This window comes from Pinus tabuliformis, chromosome 1_1, assembly GCF_031772625.1.
Source record: "Pinus tabuliformis cultivar Carrire ecotype Pingquan chromosome 1_1, CPIR1, whole genome shotgun sequence".
Taxonomy (NCBI): domain Eukaryota; kingdom Viridiplantae; phylum Streptophyta; class Pinopsida; order Pinales; family Pinaceae; genus Pinus; species Pinus tabuliformis.
Window position 1 is genome coordinate 646,238,419 of NC_142297.1, and position 20,636 is coordinate 646,259,054.

The 20,636-nt window shown below is 40.8% G+C and overlaps 1 protein-coding gene across 3 annotated transcripts in view; it reads left to right on the top strand.

The window, feature by feature from the left end:
* Positions 1-20,636, top strand: part of LOC149215029 (beta-galactosidase 8-like) — a 459,880-nt gene that overhangs the window by 251,031 nt on the left and 188,213 nt on the right. For all 3 annotated transcript variants that reach the window (XM_089392493.1, XM_089392491.1, XM_089392492.1), the window contains exon 7: positions 2,127-2,221. In XM_089392493.1, the coding sequence (XP_089248619.1) occupies positions 2,127-2,221 (95 nt within the window). The remainder of the gene's footprint in view (positions 1-2,126; positions 2,222-20,636) is intronic.

Sequence of the window (20,636 nt, forward strand, 5' to 3'; positions counted from 1 at the left end):
CTTGTAGACCTAATGGTAATGTGGATCCAGAGAAGGAAAATGATGAAATTGAGCTTGTAATGTGTGGAGGGGAGTGAAAAATATGTAACAAGAAAATGAGACCATGCTACCAAGATCGAGGTTTCCCAAGTAGTGCCCTTCCTAAAGCCATGGGCTAGTAGGGGAGATCCCATGTGACTAGGATTGAAGATTAACCCCCCATTTAAGGTGAGGGAACAAAACCATGGTCAAAGCCCTTCCTTCTTCCAAGTTACCTAATAATCCATGCCCAAGATGCCCAAATGAAAAACAAGCATAAGCACCTGACTGCACAATGACAAAAGTACTTTTTGGGTCGGATTGCCCACCTTCTAATATATGCTCTTGACAGATGGGCGAGGAAACATACAAGTAATGTAGTGAGCATAGATAAAGTGGCACAACACATTTGTTATGAGTTGGCTCTCAGGTGCTGTTGGCTGCCCGCTGGAAGAAGATGAATAGGAGAAAAAACTCTCCTAGGAGTACCCAATTTTTGTGGGAAACAACCCCAACTGGTTAAAACCTGCTAATTTGTGTGTTTTATTGATCTGGTAAAACCTGCTGTATTAACTGTACAGGTTGAATTGCCTCCTTGCGCAAGCTATCTCGGCCTCCTTAAGTGATGCGCTCTCCCTAACCTCATGCGCCGATTTGGAACTATTTTCGTGAGCTCAAAACACAAATTCTCACTAGTGCATGATCATATGATTCACCAAGTCTGCGCTCTTCTCTTTATAGGATCAAACTGCTCTTCAACTCAAGTGAATTGGCTCCTTGAACCCAAGTCGAACTGCCTCACTAAACTCAAGTCTAACTGACATCTAGAACTCAAGTGAACTGGCCTTTTGAACTTGAGTCAAACTGCCTCATTGAATTGAAGTCGAACTGAGATAAAATCTCCATGCATGGTCATTTCGATTTACTAGTTTTGACTATAGGAAAATTAGAGAAATTTCCCAAGTCAACAATAAGAGAAAGTAAGACTGCGCCTTAGCTTCGCATGCGGGTTCTTCTGCCAAATATATTGCACTGCTAAATTTAGCATAATCCTTCCATCTCTAACTTCAATTAACAAATGATGGGTCAACAATATATATCAAGTCTCAAATATGATTCTGAAGTGGTCAAGAACTGAAAAATCAAACAAAAAATAGCGAGTTCATACTTCCATCTCTAACTTCAATTAACAAATGATGGGTCAACAATATATATCAAGTCTCAAATATGATTCTAAAGTGGTCAAGAACTGAAAATCAAACAAAAAATAGAGCGAATTGATATTAATTTGTGCATGTAAAATGTTTGTTACAGTAATATAATCCATGGGGATTTTATTAGCCATAAAGAAAAGTATCCATGTTGGTTCATGCGTCTATATGGACATGCATCCGATGGATATTTATAATTTTGGCTTGAATGGCATAAGCACTTGGGCATGTATGAGCCATGGTCTAGAGGCTAAAAGGCCCACAAGGTGTGTTCTTGATAGGTCTCCAAGCTACAAATAGTGCCGCAATGATGTATATACTATAAACAACTTTGAATATCTAATTACTCATAAGAACCAAGTATTTTATCATGTTAAGTTTGTATTTTCAAAAGTTCATGTACACATAAAACATTGATTATATGTGTCTCTATTGACGTATCTCCAACTGTGCCTTCCCTTCTTATGGACTCATCTTTTGGGCCTAGATGATATGATCCATGTGGGCTTGCATGACATTATCCTGGTGGTCATGTAGATCTTATGCCATAGAAATGGGTCCTATATGCCCATGAGATAAGGGTTAACACGATAATGGACAAACAAACTTACACAAGTGATATGCAATATTGATTATTTGGTAAGAGTCCATATTAGTGTGTGTATATGTGTGGGTTTGTGTATATAATGCAATATAAATGTAGCTATATATTTTACTCTTTTTGAATCTAAATGCAATCATTAAATTCCACATTTTGAATTACTTGTTCTCATTCTACTTTTTTTTTTCTTCCATTAGAGCAAATTTTAATACCAAGTACTTTGTAGTATTTGTAACATCCCATTGAATAATTTAAAGTTGCTGTTACAGGCATTAATATGGCACTTTGTTTTTCAGATCAACACTTGTAATGGTATGTATTGTGGAGATACATTTGTTGGCCCCAACTCAAACAACAAGCCTAAGATGTGGACAGAGGATTGGACTTCTCAGTAAGTCTAAATAGCAAATAAATCAGTTTCCTTATTATGAAGTGTTACTTTAGCTTTTATGACAAAGAAATTGACATATCGTCATGCAGATATGGTTTCCTATCTCTATAATCAAGATGTTAAAATTTGTTATTACTAAAACTGTAAACATAACAACATATTTTGTAATACAAGAAATATGAAGAAATCCGGGGTTCTGCAAAACTATCAGAGTTGTATACATTTCTAGGTGAAGGGACTAACAATGCACTAGGTGCTTGTTGATCACATGCAACCTTATATGATACCGGTGCAGGTTTTGTGTCACACAATCTTCATATAATAATATAGTACTTTTGGTTAGCATTGTTACACAAGTATCCGTACTAAGCTCCAAAACACCACAACTTTTTTTCTTCTAGGTAACATAGCTCGGGGAAAATCCTTAGACATTTTCCCTCATTCCGAGGATTGTAGCTACGTAGATTCTTTGTGGTGCAAGGCTAGGTCAACAATAGGGCTCAAAGCTGTCATAACAATATACTCATTCGGAGGACAACATGTCATTTATGAGAATATAATGTGGGGGGTGGGCATTAGGGGAATTTTGAGGTTAATAAATGGGCCTATCCACCAAAATGGGTAATCCTATAGAAGAAAACTTTTCCCCTATCTTGGATAGCCAACCAGCCGACAGCCCTACACATTGCTCAGTGATGATGATATGCTACATTCCTCCACCATTTGCACGGGTCATACACTTCTCTCACCATCCAATATTCCTCTTGAATGAATATGGGCTACCAATCAGTAGCTACTTTAACCATTTTGCATTCAAGTGTTTATAGTTAAAGTTATGGGCATTCTAACATGGATAAAAGGGTGATCTGGATGATTGACCGATATTCACTGTAAACTTGTTCTCTCACCTTACCAGGGGGGTTCAGTCTTTAGCCCTAGCCTAGTGGACCTCCTCTAAGGTCTTAGGGTTATAGGAGAGGGGCACTACTTGGGAAACTTGGATTGAAGTAGCATGTCCATAACCATTCCATACTTAACATCTTCCATCATTCCCTTGATACTACATCCATCCTTTAGGTTATCTGTCTTTGGCTCATTGGAATTTGGCACTCATACATCAACATCCTAAAGTAGGTCTAGAAATTTTTTCTATCTTTTAGGTTATCTATCATTGGCTTATTGGAATTTGGCACTCATACATCCACATCCTTAAGTAGGTCTGGAAAATTTTGTTAATTTTAGGTATGTTCTATGCTTAGAGCAATTTATTTCAATTTTCACAGTTAGCTTAATATCTTTTCCAGATTAGCAATCACATCAGCATTAAACTAAATTGCAGATAGAACATAAACATAAATCGCAGAAGACAAGCCAAGACAGAGTATACAAGATGTGGCGCTAGCCAGGGACAAACCCCAATGTGGGGAAACCCTTGATCAATTCTTCTTATATGTTCTTTAATAGTTCAGCAGAGAGAGAGAGAGTACGTTTACAACAGAAGTCAACACTTTGACTTATCTAGATAAGAGAATAGATCTTCTCTAAAAAGATGATACATGAGATCAGTTGAAGACATGCTACTTCAACTGATTCTCCAAAGGTGACTCTTTCACCTATCATTGTGTTGCATCTCGTCATCATGCTGCATCTCACCATGCTGCATCCATCATTACAATGCTGGACCTCATGACTGCTGCACCTTATGCTGCATTGTTGTCCCATATGCCTTTGTTGAATTATGCTTGCTGTCCCATTGTGCCACTGCTGCACAATGTCATTGCTGTCCCATCATTGTTCTGTCTCATCATATTGCTGTCTCAACATCTTACAACTGTTCCATTGAACATTGTTGCACTGTACCATTGCTGCCCCAACATAGTGCTGTCCATGCTTGCTGCTGGCATGTCACAGTTGCTGTCCTACTTTTCTGCCAGGTCATATCACAGATGTCCTACTTTTCTGCTGCTGCACAATGTCTACTGTCCTATGTCATAGGGCTGTCCTATCATAGTTGCTGCCCCAACATCTTACAGTCCCATTGAACATTGCTGCACTCTACCATTGCTGTCCCAACATAGTTGCTGTACCTAGCTGCTAGTACTGCTGTCCAACATAGTTGCTGTACCTAGCTGCTAGTACTGCTGTCCCATCACAGCTTGTTATCTCAAGCAACCCAATATTGCTGCTGTCCCAACATACTTACGCTGCTCCAAATATGTATGTACCATTACCTAGCTGTCCTAGTTGTACTGTTGCACTGCTGTACCTAACAGTCATGCCCAAAACACTGCTGTTCTGGGCATATGGCAGCCCCTAACACTTCCTTCAGCTCACAGTTCTAGGGTCCTTTGATTGCAGCAATCTTGGACTGATTAGGGTACTTCCTAACACTTTTCAATCTGCCTAGAAGTGCCCTCCTTTACTGCGACTGCCCGTCTAAGAGAGGAGGAGACCCTATACTGCATTTTCTGGGCAGTCTATCCCTCATCAACAACTTTGACCTTCCTCTGTTTGCTGCGGCTTGCTATATCGAGTCTCTTATTGACTGCGGCAGCCCAACACTCTTCCAAATGTCCTAAAACAGTCCTTATTGCTGCGGCATAAGGCCTGCAGTTAGGGCACCCCTGGACATTGACTAGGGCACAAACTGAACTGCGGTTTAGGGCCTGTCTTCCACGTATAATTAGGCCTCATCCTTGGCTACGGCTAGGGCACGTTGAGGCCTCCTTTATACATCATTCATCTGCGTCTATAATGCTGCATTAGTCTTTCTATTCTCTGTGGCTAGGGCACAACATGACCCTCCTTTCTCTGCGGTTAGATGTCTTTTCCTAGGACAGCGTTTAGGGCTTTTAAGGACAGCTGCATAGGGTCTCTTCTGGACCTGCGTTTAGGGCAGTTAGAACTCTTCCTTGCTACGCTATAGAAGTCTCCTCCATGACTGTGTTAAGGCTTCTTCATTGACTGCGTTAGGGCTTCTTCATTAGGGCAACATTTAGCCTAGGGCACTCCCTCTAGATCTCTCCTTCATCACAACCCAAAACAGAATGAAGAGAGAGATCACAAGAGTGTGAGTGTGTCAAAATGACTTGAAGGCCATCTCTATTTATACTAAAACGTTGAACACAAGTGGGGGCAATTTGGTTGCTGGTCGACCTTGACGAGATGTCTTATAACACAATTAAATTCATATCTCCATGAATACTTATCGGAATCGGATGATCTTTAGATCAATCCTACACCTCTTGATGAGAGGGATCCAAGAAAAATATCAGCTGGCATAAATAAGATGACCCACATGGAGTTTGGCCCTAGTTTCCAATTTTAACAAATTTTTCCCTGGAGGTAGATGTAGTTGCAAGAAAGATAAAAGCATGAGATGGACACAATAAAAGAAAAAGAAAATTTAAAATGGAAAAGATGGCCAGGACATAATTATCACAGGGGCAAAAGCCTAGCATGAGCTCCACCCTCCTCATTAGCCATCACCTGATTCCTGAGCACTAGATGCTCCATCTCATCATAAGGAACCCTTGCATGTCCCAACCCCAATGAGCAAGAAACTGACATATCTTAAAGGGGTAAATAAATGATATCTAATAGAAAAGAAGCTTGGACCTTTGAAATATGATCCATATAAAATCATTATCAAAAAGAAGTAAAAGGTGCACTAGAGGGGTGGAAAAAGTAGGTTGAGGAAAGGGGTAACTCATGCTTCCATGATTTCTCCCTCCATTACATCTATACACTCATGATGTAGACCTCCATTAGTTGATCCCATGGCCATGGCACTTGGCCATAAAGTATTTCCCCCTCCATTGCCACCTATTGTCACTAATAGCTATGAATTGAACGATTGACTTTGGAAATGTCACCTCCCTTTAGGGGCTGGAAGCACCTAATAGGGTAGACTTATTTGTGGCCATCAAATTTATTCTACTTTTTCCTTCTTCTTTTATGAGTGCCGATCTACTAATGATCAACTGTGTTCAATATCAATGATCTAGCATTAACTTTTTTCTTTTTTTTATTTTCTGCCTTTTTGTCTTATTTTGTGTAAATTGATGTGATGCCAAAACCATTTTTGATCCGTTTGCCTTGCTTGATTCAAAATGTGTTGATAAAAGACTTAATGTACCAAGGTGTCCCGCGGAATTCCCAACCTCTTTACTCTTGATCTGCTCTGTCATAGGTGTTGGAAAGTTTGCCAAAACTGCATAACTTCTTGGCTTGTAATACTAAGAAGGAAAGAAAGATTTTTTTTTAATGTCCACGAGGCTAAATATAACCTATGGGATAGGCTACTTTGCCATCTGATTTTTGTATTCAACCCTTTTCTTGTGCAACCTCTCAATGAATGCTCCCAACTTCTCAACAATCCCCTTGTTGAATAAATTATCCCAAGAGCTAGTTGTTAGGATATTTACATAACTATCTCTGTTGTCTTTGAAGGCCTCACATTCTAAAATGAAATGCTTTTCAGTTTCCACTTTTCCATGTGCAAAAAATAAACGCTTTTTCTTCCCAAGATTCTTTTGGTCTTTTCCAGCACCTTGTTTCACAACGAAGTTGATGAGAAATAGTCCTTAGCTGAGCAATAACAATTTTGGCCCTCCAAGAAATATTGCCCCCTATGTACGCTTTTCGATGATGATTACGGGTGGGATTAAATTCTTCAATATAGTACTTTCACTTTCTCCCTAACTCTTTATCCTGAGTGAAAATTTTCCATAACAAAAGCATTTATCTTGTTACTATTTGTGGGACACATGTTCAAGTAAATACCCCATTTACTAAACCATTTGTTATTTTGCTGCATCCAAGTCTTCTTTCTTTTGTAAAATATGTCATTGAAGACAACCTTAGGCCATGTAAAGTTTTGTAGATGTTCTATGCTAAGAGCAATTTCACTTTTCTCACAGCAATCATACAAGTTGATAAGCAAAATGCAGATAGAACATATAAGCAGATCTTACAGAAGACAAATCAAAAACAAGAAAAATGTATGTGTTTGTTTCGGCGGTCAACAGGATGCTTCAACCAGCAAAGTCTCCTTTGGTCAGCCAGCCCAGCATGTGTCACAACAACCCTCCAACCAGTAGATGAGTCAACCCAAGTCAGTTCTACAAAAGTCAACGCTGTCCTGAAAAGTCAACGCAGGGGCAGCAAGCTAAAAGTCAACGCAGCAGCAAAACGGTCAACCCTTTGACCTCGATTTTTGTGCCAGGTAGTATGGCCTTCAAAAATCGAACCTCCCACAAGTTTTCAGCTTGTTTGGACCAAGCGTTGACCAAAGTCAACGCTGGTCAAACTTCTGCGAAACCCTAGCAGCAGAAAAATCCTCTTCGTCCTTCCCACGTGTGGCTGAAATTCGTTCTCCAGGTAGCTCGTACTTTTTAGGATGAGAGAGGAAGATGTGAGTTGTGTTGTGATCAAATTCTCTCCAACTTTTCCTGTATATATATATCCATCAATGAGGGTGTGTGACACATCTGTTGGGCATGTGAGCCTACATTACAAAACTGGCTGACCTTTGCACATATAATTTATTAAGAATAATAAATTCAAAATATAAGTTCCGCTCATCGGATTAAGACTATTTTTATATGGATTTTACACCTCTCAGAAAGAGGAATCCAACAAAAATATTAGCCTCTTAATCTGAGCATCAGAACATGGAGTTTGGACCTAGTTGTCCAAATTTAACACTCCCTCTCAACTAGGGAGAACTCCATCTATTAGTGCAATTAACATCGTGAGTCATCCCGCCGAAACTTGCTTTGCTGGCTTCTTTATTTCAGAACAGAAGTGGGTCAGTCACAAAGACATCATTCCCCGACTGACATAATCAGTCCAGAGGTCCCAGACCTCACAAATCTTGATCCCAGATCAAGTGGTTGGACCATGCCATCCTAGATAGAGAGTACGGCAATCTCTGATGCGTCCATCAGTCTTTGCTAATAGTCTCTAGCTTTTCCACACCTCATTGGCCAAATGAGAGGTACTTCCCATGAGCCCTGAACTCAATGGGTAGGATGCATACGGGGCACAGATTAAATGAGTGGCGAACCAGCTCAATAATCACAAGGGTGGGGCAGAAGCATTATGAGTGCTTATAGCTCCGAGAAGCTATCCCCAAAGCCCCCCAGAGCTCCCAGAGCTCATCGTCCAACAGGACCCACATCATAGGGTCTTTCCATGACACCAAGACTCTAACGGAAGGTTAGGAACTTGACCTTCCCCAGGGGCTTAGTGAGAATATCCGCGACCTGCTCATCAGTTCCTATATGATCGAGCCTTACGGCGCCTCGCTGTACCATATCCCGGATAAAGTGGTACCTGATATCAATATGCTTGGATCGGTCGTGGAACACAGGATTCTCAGTCATACGAATCCCACTCTGATTATCACAGAGTATTACAGTGGTATCTAGCACATGTTGGAACAGCTCACTAAAGAGCTTCCTCAACCAAACTGCTTCACAACAGGCCATACTAGCAGCAATGTATTCAGCCTCCGCGGTGCTCAAAGCCACCGACTTCTGCTTCCTGCTCATCCATGAGATCGAAGCAGAACCAAGATTGAAACAGCATCCAGATGTGCTCTTACGATCCACCACACTGCCAGCCCAATCGGCATCAGTATATCCCCGGAGTATCACACTCCCGGCAGTGTATCTCAGCCCATGGTTTATCGTGCCCCGAAGATATCTCAAAAGATTCTTGGCACCAACCCAGTGAAAATGATGAGGCTCAACCATCTGTTGACTCAAAGTATTCACTGCAAAACATATGTCCGGACGGGTGTTCACTAAGAACATCAAAGCTCCTATGAGTTGACGATACTCAGTAGGATTTGCCAAGATAGGCCCTGCAGCGCTGCCACTCAACTTCTTAAAGTTGAGTTCCATTGGTGTCGACACGGACTTACAGTCCACCATCCCAAATCTTTCCAGAAGCTTCACAATATACTTTCCTTGAGAAAGGAAAATCTCTCCAGGTCTCTGCCAGACCTCCAGGCCTAGGAAATAGTGCATCAGTCCTAGGTCTTTCATCTCGAACTCAGCAGCAAGCTCCCTCTTACATTGATGAATGAATTATGAGAGGGTCATCACCTGTCAGGAAGAGGTCGTCCACATACAGCACTAGAATGAGAGGCTTTCCTTCCTCAACCTTAAAGTAAAGGTTTGGATCAGCATTGCTTCGAGTGAAGCCCAGCTTCATCAAGTAACTATCCATCCTCTCATACCAAGCTCTGGGTGCTTGCTTTAACCCATAGAGGGCTTTCTTCAACCTGCAGACATAAGTGTCTCGATCTTGAACTTCAAATCCCAGAGGTTGTTCTACATACACCTCTTCCTTTATTGCACCATGCAGAAAAGCGGTCTTGACATCCATCTGATGAAGACTCCATCCTTGCGTAGCAGCAAGGGCTATGATGGATCGGATGGTGGTATATCGAGCCACAGGTGCAAATATATCGTCATAGTCAATTCCTTCCTTTTGAGAGAAGCCACGGGCAACAAATCTTGCCTTAAACTTTTCAGCACTCCCATCAGATCCATGTTTAATCTTGTAGAGCCATTTAGCGGCGACAACAGATTTGTCCTTCGGTCTCGGGACCACATCCCAGACATCATTCTTCATAATAGCCTCATATTCTTCATGCATAGCATCCTTCCAGACTTGATGCTTGATGGCTTCTTCAAAAGATCCAGGTTCAGATTGTATAATAGTACTCATGGCAGCTAGATACCCTTGGTATCTACACGGCTTCTTGCTTTCTCGGAATGTTCCCCTTGGGGCAGCATGACCCTCAGCATCTTCGAGGGTGTCCCTGAGCCATGATGGCCTCTTTCCTAGAGAAGGGGAAGGATCAATAGGGTCCATTGGCCCTTCAACATCAGGCATAGTCTCATCCTAGGGTTCTTCCAGATTTCCAAGTCTTTCTTCATGGTTTTCTTCAGATCTAGGAAGATCTACTACTTTCTTCAGGGAAGCATCTTCGTCAAAAGTGACATCATGGCTTATCTCTACTTCCCTTTGACCAGGTACTTAGACTCTATATGCCTTAGAAGTCTCACTGTAGCCCACAAACATTCCTTTCTTCCCAGTAGCATCCAGCTTACTTCTCTTTTCTTTCGGCACATGAAAATAGACAGGACATCCAAAAATTCTAAAATGTGAGACATCAGGTTTCTTACCAGAGAAAACCTCTTCGGGAGTTTTGGAGTCCAAAGCGGAATGAGGGCATCGGTTTTGAATGTACACAGCAGTATTTGCAGCTTCTCCCCACAGAAACTTTGGAAGACCCTGGTCACATAGCATGGCACGGGCAGCTTCCACAATAGTCCTATTCTTGCGTTCAGCAACACCATTCTGCTCAGGAGTATATGCAGTGGTAGTCTCCCTCTTAATGCCAGCTTCTCTGCAAAAGTCTTTGAACTCATTTGACTCATATTCAGTGCCATTGTCAGTCCTCAAAATCTTGATCTTCTTTCCGGTCATATTTTCCACCAAGGCTTTGAAGGTACGGAACCACATGAAAGCCTCATCCTTCTTCTTCAAGAAGTATATCCAGGTTTTGCGAGAGAAGTCATCAGTAAATGTCATATAGTAAGAACATCCCCCCAGGGATGTTACAGGCAACATACCGGAAATATCAGAATGGACCAGTTGCAATATCTCAGATGTCTTTGTGACACTTGAGGGGAAAGGTCCCCTTGTATGTTTTCCTTCAACACAGCCCTTACATACACCTTTATGATTATTTCCAAAATCAGGCATCCCTGTCACCACCTTCCTTGCTTCGGGAAGAGCCTTGTAATGAAGGTGTCCAAATCTTCGGTGCCATAGTTCGGTTTGACGGATAGTATCACAAGTCATAGCTCCCAACGGACTCCCTCCAACCTGGTAGAGTGTACCAACTCTAAAACCAATTGACATAGCTTCCTTGAAGCTCTTCTTCCACATGAGTACCTTTCCATCAGAGAAAGTTACATTGAATCCTTTGTCTTCCATGGCAGATACAGACACAAGGTTCTTCTTCAATTTGGGTACATAGGACTTGTCCTTGAGACAAGTGGAGGGTCACAATCCCGGTCCCTTTCACAGGATAAGTGGCATTATCCCCAAGGATAATTTCTAGATTAGTATCCCTTTCAACCATGTCAGAAAGTGCTTCCTTGAATCCGGTGATGTGTCTTGAGGCACGACTATCGATTAGCCAGACATCCATAGTGTCGGGCGGAGATGCAGCTGAGAGAGCAGATATTAGAATATACTCATTTCTTTTATCAACAACATTAGACTCCTCATACCTGGTATTTCTGGTCCTTTTAGAAGGTGGATGGTTTCCTTCAAAGTGAGCCTTCCTCTTTCCTTTGGATTTGTCATTTCTTTGATTCCCATTCCTTCGGTTGTTGTTTTTGTCGTCACTATCGAGAGAATTCTTCTAGAAGGGGCATTCTCTAGCATAGTGTCCAGTCCTATGGCAGGTGAAACATTTACCCTTCTTCTTTTGAGTCTAGTCCTTCCTTTGTCCTTGGAACCACCAGAGTTCTTCTTTCGGGAATGAGCAACATAGGCAGCATTTCTTTCATTATCAAATTCCTTCATCCTTGTTTCTTCTTGCATACATCTAGACAGAAGCTCATCAAAGTTAGGGATGGTATTATTGTTGAGAATGGTAGTTGTGAATACTTGCCATTCATATGGAAGTCCTCCAAGTGCGGTGAGAACCATCTCACGATCAGCTATTGTTCCCCAATAGCTAGCAGATTGTTCCTGGTTTCGGTCAACTTCATAAAGAAAGTTTGAATAGACTCGTCTCGGCCCTTCTTCATATTCTTCAACCTGTTCTTGAGGAATAGCACTTGGTTCACATTGTTTACTCGGAACATAAGTATCAGTTTGTCATACATCTCCTTGGATGTGCCTAGTTCAGATATGTAGGCAACCAGACTCTTATTTATGGATTCCCTGATCAACAGTTTTGCTCTGATTTCTCCCTTCTTATACTTGTGTTTAACAGCAGCAGAGGCATTTGATGGAGGTTCTTGAATCTTCCCTATCACATGATCTAGGAGATCATGATCTTCTAATTTGAGATCTAATAACATCTTCCAGGCATGGAAGTCATCACTTCCAGTCAGCTTGTCATTCTCCCTGAATTCAAGCTTAGAGGAATCCATTTCCTTCGATGATGATTGCTATAGATAGAGTTTGTCTTCACCTCAGCTCTGATACCATGTAAAGTTTTGTAGATGTTCTATGCTAAGAGCAATTTCACTTTTCTCACAGCAATCATACAAGTAGATAAGCAAAATGCAGATAGAACATATAAGCAGATCTTACAGAAGACAAATCAGAAACAAGAAAAATGTATGTGTTTGTTTCGGCGGTCAACAGGATGCTTCAACCAGCAAAGTCTCCTTTGGTCAGCCAGCCCAGCATGTGTCACAACAACCCTCCAACCAGTAGATGAGTCAACCCAAGTCAGTTCTACAAAATTCAACGCTGTCCTGAAAAGTCAACGCAGGGGCAGCAAGCTAAAAGTCAACGCAGCAGCAAAACGGTCAACCCTTTGACCTCGATTTTTGTGCCAGGTAGTATGGCCTTCAAAAATCGAACCTCCCACAAGTTTTCAGCTTGTTTGGACCAAGCGTTGACCAAAGTCAACGCTGGTCAAACTTCTGCGAAACCCTAGCAGCAGAAACCCTAGCAGCAGAAAAATCCTCTTTGTCCTTCCCACGTGTGGCTGAAATTCGTCCTCCAGGTAGCTCGTACTTTTTAGGATGAGAGAGGAAGATGTGAGTTGTGTTGTGATCAAATTCTCTCCAACTTTTCCTGTATATATATATCCATCAATGAGGGTGTGTGACACATCTGTTGGGCATGTGAGCCTACATTACAAAACTGGCTGACCTTTGCACATATAATTTATTAAGAATAATAAATTCAAAATATAAGTTCTGCTCATCGGATTAAGACTATTTTTATATGGATTTTACACCTCTCAGAAAGAGGAATCCAACAAAAATATTAGCCTCTTAATCTGAGCATCAGAACATGGAGTTTGGACCTAGTTGTCCAAATTTAACAGGCCATCTGCCCTCTTCCATTTGCTTGATTGTTTTTAATTATCTTATGATTTGAACCATAGTGATTGCTTCAATAGGAAGAACCCCCATTTCACTTAGAACGATATCATAAGGAACTAGAATTTTAATTTTGAACTTGTTTGTAATCAAGCGCTTCTGAATTTTCTCAATTTGCTTCCACAAATGATCCATAAATGTATGAGCCACAAATGCTCTCATTGTTTTGTTCCTTTGGGTTTTCAACATGAAATTTTCTTTCCAATTCTTTGTCCAACCTAACCATGATGCCATCAATGTTGGGATTGGTGGCATATGTCACGTCCATTTGCAGGTTACCACCCAAATCAGTTGCCCACTTCCTTGATAAAAGCATCCCCCATGCATCAGGTACATCAGTCACCACAATATCCACAGTGATCATAATATCAGCATATCTTGCCAATTGGACTTGGAGATCCTTAACTAAACCACATACTTCAATCCTTTTGGAGTCCATTACACAAATGTTGTGGTAAGTCCTAAATATCCTTCGATTTAGTTGATTCGTGACCTTTTTGGTTATAATGTTTGAAGAGGTCCCTAAATCCAACATACAATTGTGCACAAGATGGCCATTTACCAATAAGGTAATGAAAAAGGGTTGATGATGTTGATTTTCCACATAACTATCCATATTTTGCAGTGTTATTTGAGTGTCTTCATGTGCATCCCTAGGCACTTTTGCACTAACTTCTCCTTGAGACACTTTAATAGCTTCTAATAGCTTTGATCTTTGAGATGGTACCTTCAAAAGTTATGATACTAGAACTAAAAACTTTACATTGTTAATCCAACCACCTAAGTCAAAGTCCAAATTAGAAGTGGAGGAGAGAAAATTCTAGGAGTGCTTTGTTTCTGATCATTCCGTCTCTGGTAAGTTACCCTTTTATTTTTTGCCATGGAATGACCTGTTAAGATGAGGAATTTTCCCCAAAAAGTTTGGTGACATTATCATTGGTACAAATCATGCTATGAACCCCACAAGAATCAAACACATTATCAACACCTTGAATTTTTTCCATGGTTTTAACGTTTTGCTTCTTTCAATGGTCTCCATCCAATCCTCCATGGCAATGGTGAACATGTTAATTTTCTAACTAGTTCTAGTTCAATCTCCTCCAACAATGCCACTTTTAATGATCCTTCTAACAATGGGGCAAGTGAACTCCTCGTGGAATGCATCACAAGGTCTACAATAAGGAGGAGCTTGATCCACCATGTTGGTTGATTCTAATGGGTTGGGTGGTCTTTGATGTTGTGATGGGCCCTTCTTTTTCCGCCTATCATTTTGTTTAGGAGGAGATTTTATTGTTTGATACCTATCCATAGCCACCAACTTGTTTTGTAGGCATTCATTTGGTTGGCATGATTGTTAAAATTGGCAACTAGGGCCAAACTCCAAGTGGGTCATCTTATTTATGGCAGCTGATATTTTTCCTGGACTCCTCTCATCGAGAGGTGTAGGATTGATCTAAAGATCATCCAATTCCAATAAGTATTCATGGAGTTATAAATTTATTTGTGTTATAAGACAATTCGTCAAGGTCGGCCAGCAACCAAATAACCCCCACATGTGCTCAACGTTTTAGTATAAAAGGAGATGACTTAAGAGTCATTTCATACACACTTCACTCTTGATTTCTCTCCACTCGCTTTGGGTTTTAGTGGAAGAGAAATCTAGGAGAGGAAGCCCTAAACGCAGGAGGGAAGGAGGCTAATCTATGCTGCCCTAATGGAGATCAAACCATAGTTAAGGAAGGGACCTATACGTTGACCTAAAGAAGATGTCATTACCATTAACAAAGTCATGGAAGGAGTGTTAACGCAGCTATGAAGGAGGCTAAACAAGCTCCCCTATCCGCAGTTCTAAAAGGATACCTAGTTGCAGTCAAGGAGGGTTACATGATGCCCTAGCCATAGGTCCATGGTGCCCTAGCCGCAGACCACTTCAAGTGACTGAATTGATGGATGGAGGGCCAAGGTTCTAGGGCCGAGAGGGAAAGCTCCTAGGCTGAGTAAAGGAGGAACATAACACTGTATGGAGAGGCCTAAACGCAGGCCTAATGCTGCTTTCCTAGAATACCATAGACGCAGTCATTCACTGCAATACGCTATTCTAAATGAGGTCTATTCATACTTGCAGGGAGGCTGATTTTGGAAAGGAGAATTACAGATTGTTTGAGGGTAGCAAAAGGTAAGGTAAGACTGTTTCGGAAGGCTGTTAGTGTGCAGTAGAGGTCTGTGGTAAGCCACAGGCCTAGCCACTCCAAAATAGGCTAGCGTGTAAGTGTTAGGGGCTGCCATATGCTCAGAACAACAACATGAGGAGGCAACCATCTACCTTGACTAGGCCGCAGTTCATTAAGGTTGTTCAAGGTATGTTTTCGGGCATGATTGTTGGGTTGCTATAGGTTACAATGGGACTCCAGCAAGCACGGTGCTGCAAACACAAATGGGACAACAAGCAATCATAGGAGCAACAATGACATGTGGCAGCCAAAGCACATGGGACAACAGTAGAAATGCTAAACAATGGGACAACATCATGGTGCTGCAAGGGATAGTAGCATGGTCAATGGTACAGCAGGACATGGTGCTTGTTGGGGCTTGGTACTTGGTTGAAGTTGGGACAACAAGCTATGACATGGCACAACAATGCTAAACAGTGGGACAACAACAAATGCAATCATGGTGGAGCATGGTAGATAGATCATAGGATAGCAAGGAAATGGTGCTTGCATGGGACTGCAAGCAATCATGGTGCAACAGTATGATGTGTGCAACAAAGTAATGAGGTCTAGCATAGTGATGATGAGTGCAGCATGATGCAACACAGTGAGTTGCAGCATGATGACGAGGTGCAACACTATGATGGGTGATGGAGTCACCTGGGAGAATCAGTTGAAGCAGCATGTCTTCAACTGAGTTGAGCTACCTTATGTATCATCGTCTTAGAGATGATCTATGCTCTTAAATAAGATAAGTCAAAGCATTGACTTTTGTTGTAAATGTACTCTCTCTCTCTCTCTGTTGAACTATTGAAGAACATATAAGAAGAATTGATCAAGGGCTTCTCCACATTGGGGTTTGCCCCTGGCTAGTGCCACATCTTGTGTCCTCTTTCTTGGCTTGTCTTTTGCGATCTATGTTTATGTTCTATCTGCAATTTTACTTTAATGCTGATGTGATTACTAATCTGGAAAATATATTGAGCTAACTATGAAAATTGAAATAAATTGATCTAAGCATAAACATACCTAAAATCAACAATGGTTTATTTCAATAGCCTTGATTAATTGAGTTAGCTCTTTGATAGGATCATGTTCAACTTCCTTAGCCTCAACTTTGTTCCTTGAAGGGTTTCTTCTTGTGAATCCTAGAATGTCTGATTTTCCTGAAGCCCTTTTAGTTGCGCTTTGAGATTCCCTTAGACTGGATGTCTCCTTATCGCACAACTCATATTGATAATCAGTGTTAAAAGCCTCAATACAAGAGATGATAACATTCTTCTCTGGGGGTTTGATATCTTGGGGTAGACATTTGACTATGTCATTGAACTTTTTATTGAACTTTTCCATTATTTCATTTATATTCTTGTTGATTCCGTTCAATGCAACCAAAAGGTGGTGTTAAAATTGGCAACTAGGGCCAAATTCCACCTTGGGACAACTCATTTGACGGAGATGATGATTGCATTAAATTCCTCTTTTCAAGAGGACCAAAATTAATATAAAGATCATCCAATTTGGACAAGCAGAAATGTGTTTTTGAATTTATGCCCACACATGTGCAAATTGTTCAGGTCGACCACATCATCATGTAGGCTCACGAAGCCCAATGGATGTGACTCTTCACCCTCAACGACTTGTATAAATACAAGTGCCCTCTCACCTCATTTGGCATCATCATCACATGCATTTCTTCTCTTTCCTTCTCTCATTGGTTCATACAACGATTGGGCAGATCTTCTCTGTCTCACACGTGTGGTAGAAGGATGAATTTTCTGGGCAAATTGTAGGGCCGAATTTCAGGACTGTTGCAGGAGTTTGGCCAGCATTGACCGAGCACTTTGACTATGATTTTTGTGGGAAAATCTCGTGTTTGGCAGGCTGTACAGTTTGGCACAGGAACCGAGAATTTATGGGCACTTTGACCACAGGGCTGACGTTAGGGTTGACCATAGAGTTGACCAAGTTTGACCACAGTTTTCAGGACTGTTTTGGGTTGACTTTGACCACCTTATCAGGTTGAGTTTGACTGGGTATGACAAAGCTCCAAAAAGGAAGATATGTTGTTGCATTGACCATCTTTGACTTTTTGGTTAGGGCTGAATTTGACTGCAGTTGGCGGTAGATTTGTCAGGGCATTTTTGACTATTATTTGGCAAGTCAAATTTTGACTTTTGTACTCTCTCTCTCTGCTGAACATTTGATATAATAATAAGAAGATTTGATCAAAGGGTTTTCTCCACATTGGGGTTTTTCCCCGACATCCGCCAACTCTGGTGTCCTCTTGTCTTGGCTTGTCTTCTACATTTTATTTTATATTTTATCTACAATTATTGTCAATTTGATTTATGGTTTATGTGATTGCTATTGAAAACTAAATTGGAAATTTTCATCGGGCTGCTAAAAGTACATTGAAGTAATTGTGCTAAGCATAGAACATACCATTGTTAACTAAAATTAACAGGTGGTGATCATCTTTCTTATCCACCCATTTAGTGTTGAAAGCAACTATTATTCCAGCAATGGTTGTGAAACTATTGTCATTCTGATCCAAGAACTAGTCCATGGCATCCTCTTCCAATGATAGCACAAATAGCTTGATCTTCACATCTTCATGGTTGTAATTCTGACCACTACACCAATTGGATACACAGGTTGAAATTTTTGACATGTGGCTTGGCACTTATTGCATTGTTTCCTTGGAAGGAAGGCTACTTCTCTATGGCCTTGTCAAGCAATGGATGAGGACACCCATGGATGTTAGCAAAATTGAAAGGTCTATATGCATCATCCATATCCATGACTACTTTAATGTTAGCTTCAAACAAGAAATGGATATCAGAAATTTCTTCCTATCAAAGATTATCAAGAAGTCTACTAGAAGAGAGTTTGATTAACTACTTCCTATAAGCCCTTTCAAGCTCAAGGATGGGGCTAAGCAAGCTACTTGGATTCCCCCTAGTAGATTGCTTTTGCACTATTTTGATTCAGTGGAGTCACCTCTTGAACACAAAACAACCTATAAAATCCAATCATGCAAGAATGTCGTATTTTCGGTTTAAAAAAATTTATCCTCAGCAACGACGCCAAAAATGTTGCCACCTTAATCCACACCTGGGATTATCGTGGAGAAAATATTTAACTCCAATTGGTGTGGCCTTGAGGGAAAGCCTAGAGTTGAGACTGACACTCAATTCGCAAATCCTCTATCGAGGCTCACTCCTAGTTGAAGCCAAGGGGGAATGGACCCTAAAAGATATCTGAGGCTTAACTAATTAAGTTTTAAGAGTTAGTAAGGATGACCAAGATACAATCCATGATATAGAATTAAAGTACATTCATGAGCATATACATCCGCAAGTATTGAAATTGCAAAATGAAACCAAAAGACCTGTTGCTGCACAAACTAGCAGGCCCAGTAAATAGGCTAAAGCTAGAGGGCACAACAACACCTTGAGATAAAGGCCCACTATCACCACATCCTATGTCTCCTCTTCTCAAGGTTTCATCGATGGGAGGAGTCCCAATATTGCTCACTTGTGATATATGTTCCTAGGATAGGTTTGAAGTGAGGCTAGGTGGCTCATTCAATGGAAAGGTTCAATTAAAGTATGAGCTTTGGGAGAAGCTAGGAGGATTTTCCACAAAAAACTGCGTGAAAGAACTACTATGCAAGACCTAGGGTTGAGATGTTTGACGGGATAAGAGTTCATCCAAGGTTAGGATAGTGAAGAGAAAAGGTTTCAAATGATATACTACTAAAGTACAAACCTTCAAGAAATCCCTAAGCTGAAGGGAAACTTCAAGGGTTCCCACTTGGTGTGATAGCTAGGGCATCAATTTTCTTGAGATTCCATAGTTGAAATTCGTTCAAAACTTGCAGATGCCAAGAGGAGAAACTATAGAAAAGGTCCATCCAATCAGAATTTCAAACACACTCCTCTAAAGAATTTTACACCAAGCCATAGAGAGGCTTCCTTAGCCTTAAAGGGACGAGGGAAAGAGAGAGAAAGAAGTGAAGAAAGAACAAATTATCTTGCAGAATGTGATCACCAAGTGCCCTAGACCTAGTGCTTACCTATTGGGAGAAAATGGAGTCACGATAAACTATGAAATGGCAACTGGCTATTCAAGGAGACCTAGGAAGGATTTTCACTACCCTAGATGGAAGCAACAACAAAACAACTTCTAGATTTAAATATTTTGATGACACTTTTGTGGAGTTTCAAGGATGAACATGCAATTAATCTCTTAGGAATATTCATTCATTCTTTGTCCAATGAGTAATACATGCAAAAATTTCCAATAGTTTTCAATGCTTCAAACAAATTTGCATTAATTAGGGCACATTTAATCACCATAAGAGAATTATTCCATGCATTAGAAATTCATTAAAACAAAAGTATAGCATCATATAGCACTTACAAGACAAAGAAGCGTCGGAAATACTGAGAGGGGGTTGAATTAGTATTTCCCTTCTTTTCAATTGGTTAGTTGATTATTCAAAGCATTCAATAAAAACATGAGACAATCACATCAAGATAGTGTGCAAGAGAGTTGACTTTAACAAAAGCTTTGTTATGTATGAATGTACATACAATCGTTTACCATAGAAATCTAGAAGGAAGTGGAAGACTCCCTAAGCTTTATCCAACAAGTTGGAAGGAAACAAAGCTCCCTAAAGGTTGGGCTCCCGTACTAGGGAAAATGGCCCAACTGCAATAAGACAATCAACTGCTACTACTACTTCTACTGCTCCCACTGCTTGTTGTAATTGATCCACTGCTACTGCCCATACATTTGTTGTTGCTCTTGTTATACTTGTTGTTATCCCTATCTGCTGCTCACTGTTGTTATTATCATCAGTGCTACCAACACTACTGCTATTGTTGCCACAATTTTCATTGTTGTTGTCTACACCTGTCTCCACTACTGATGTCCATTATTATCTCTGCTTCAACTGCTGACCTCTGTCCATTTCTGTCCTCTGCCATTGCTATCTTCAATTGCTGATGTTACAATCCACTCTAGCCTATTTCTACTGCC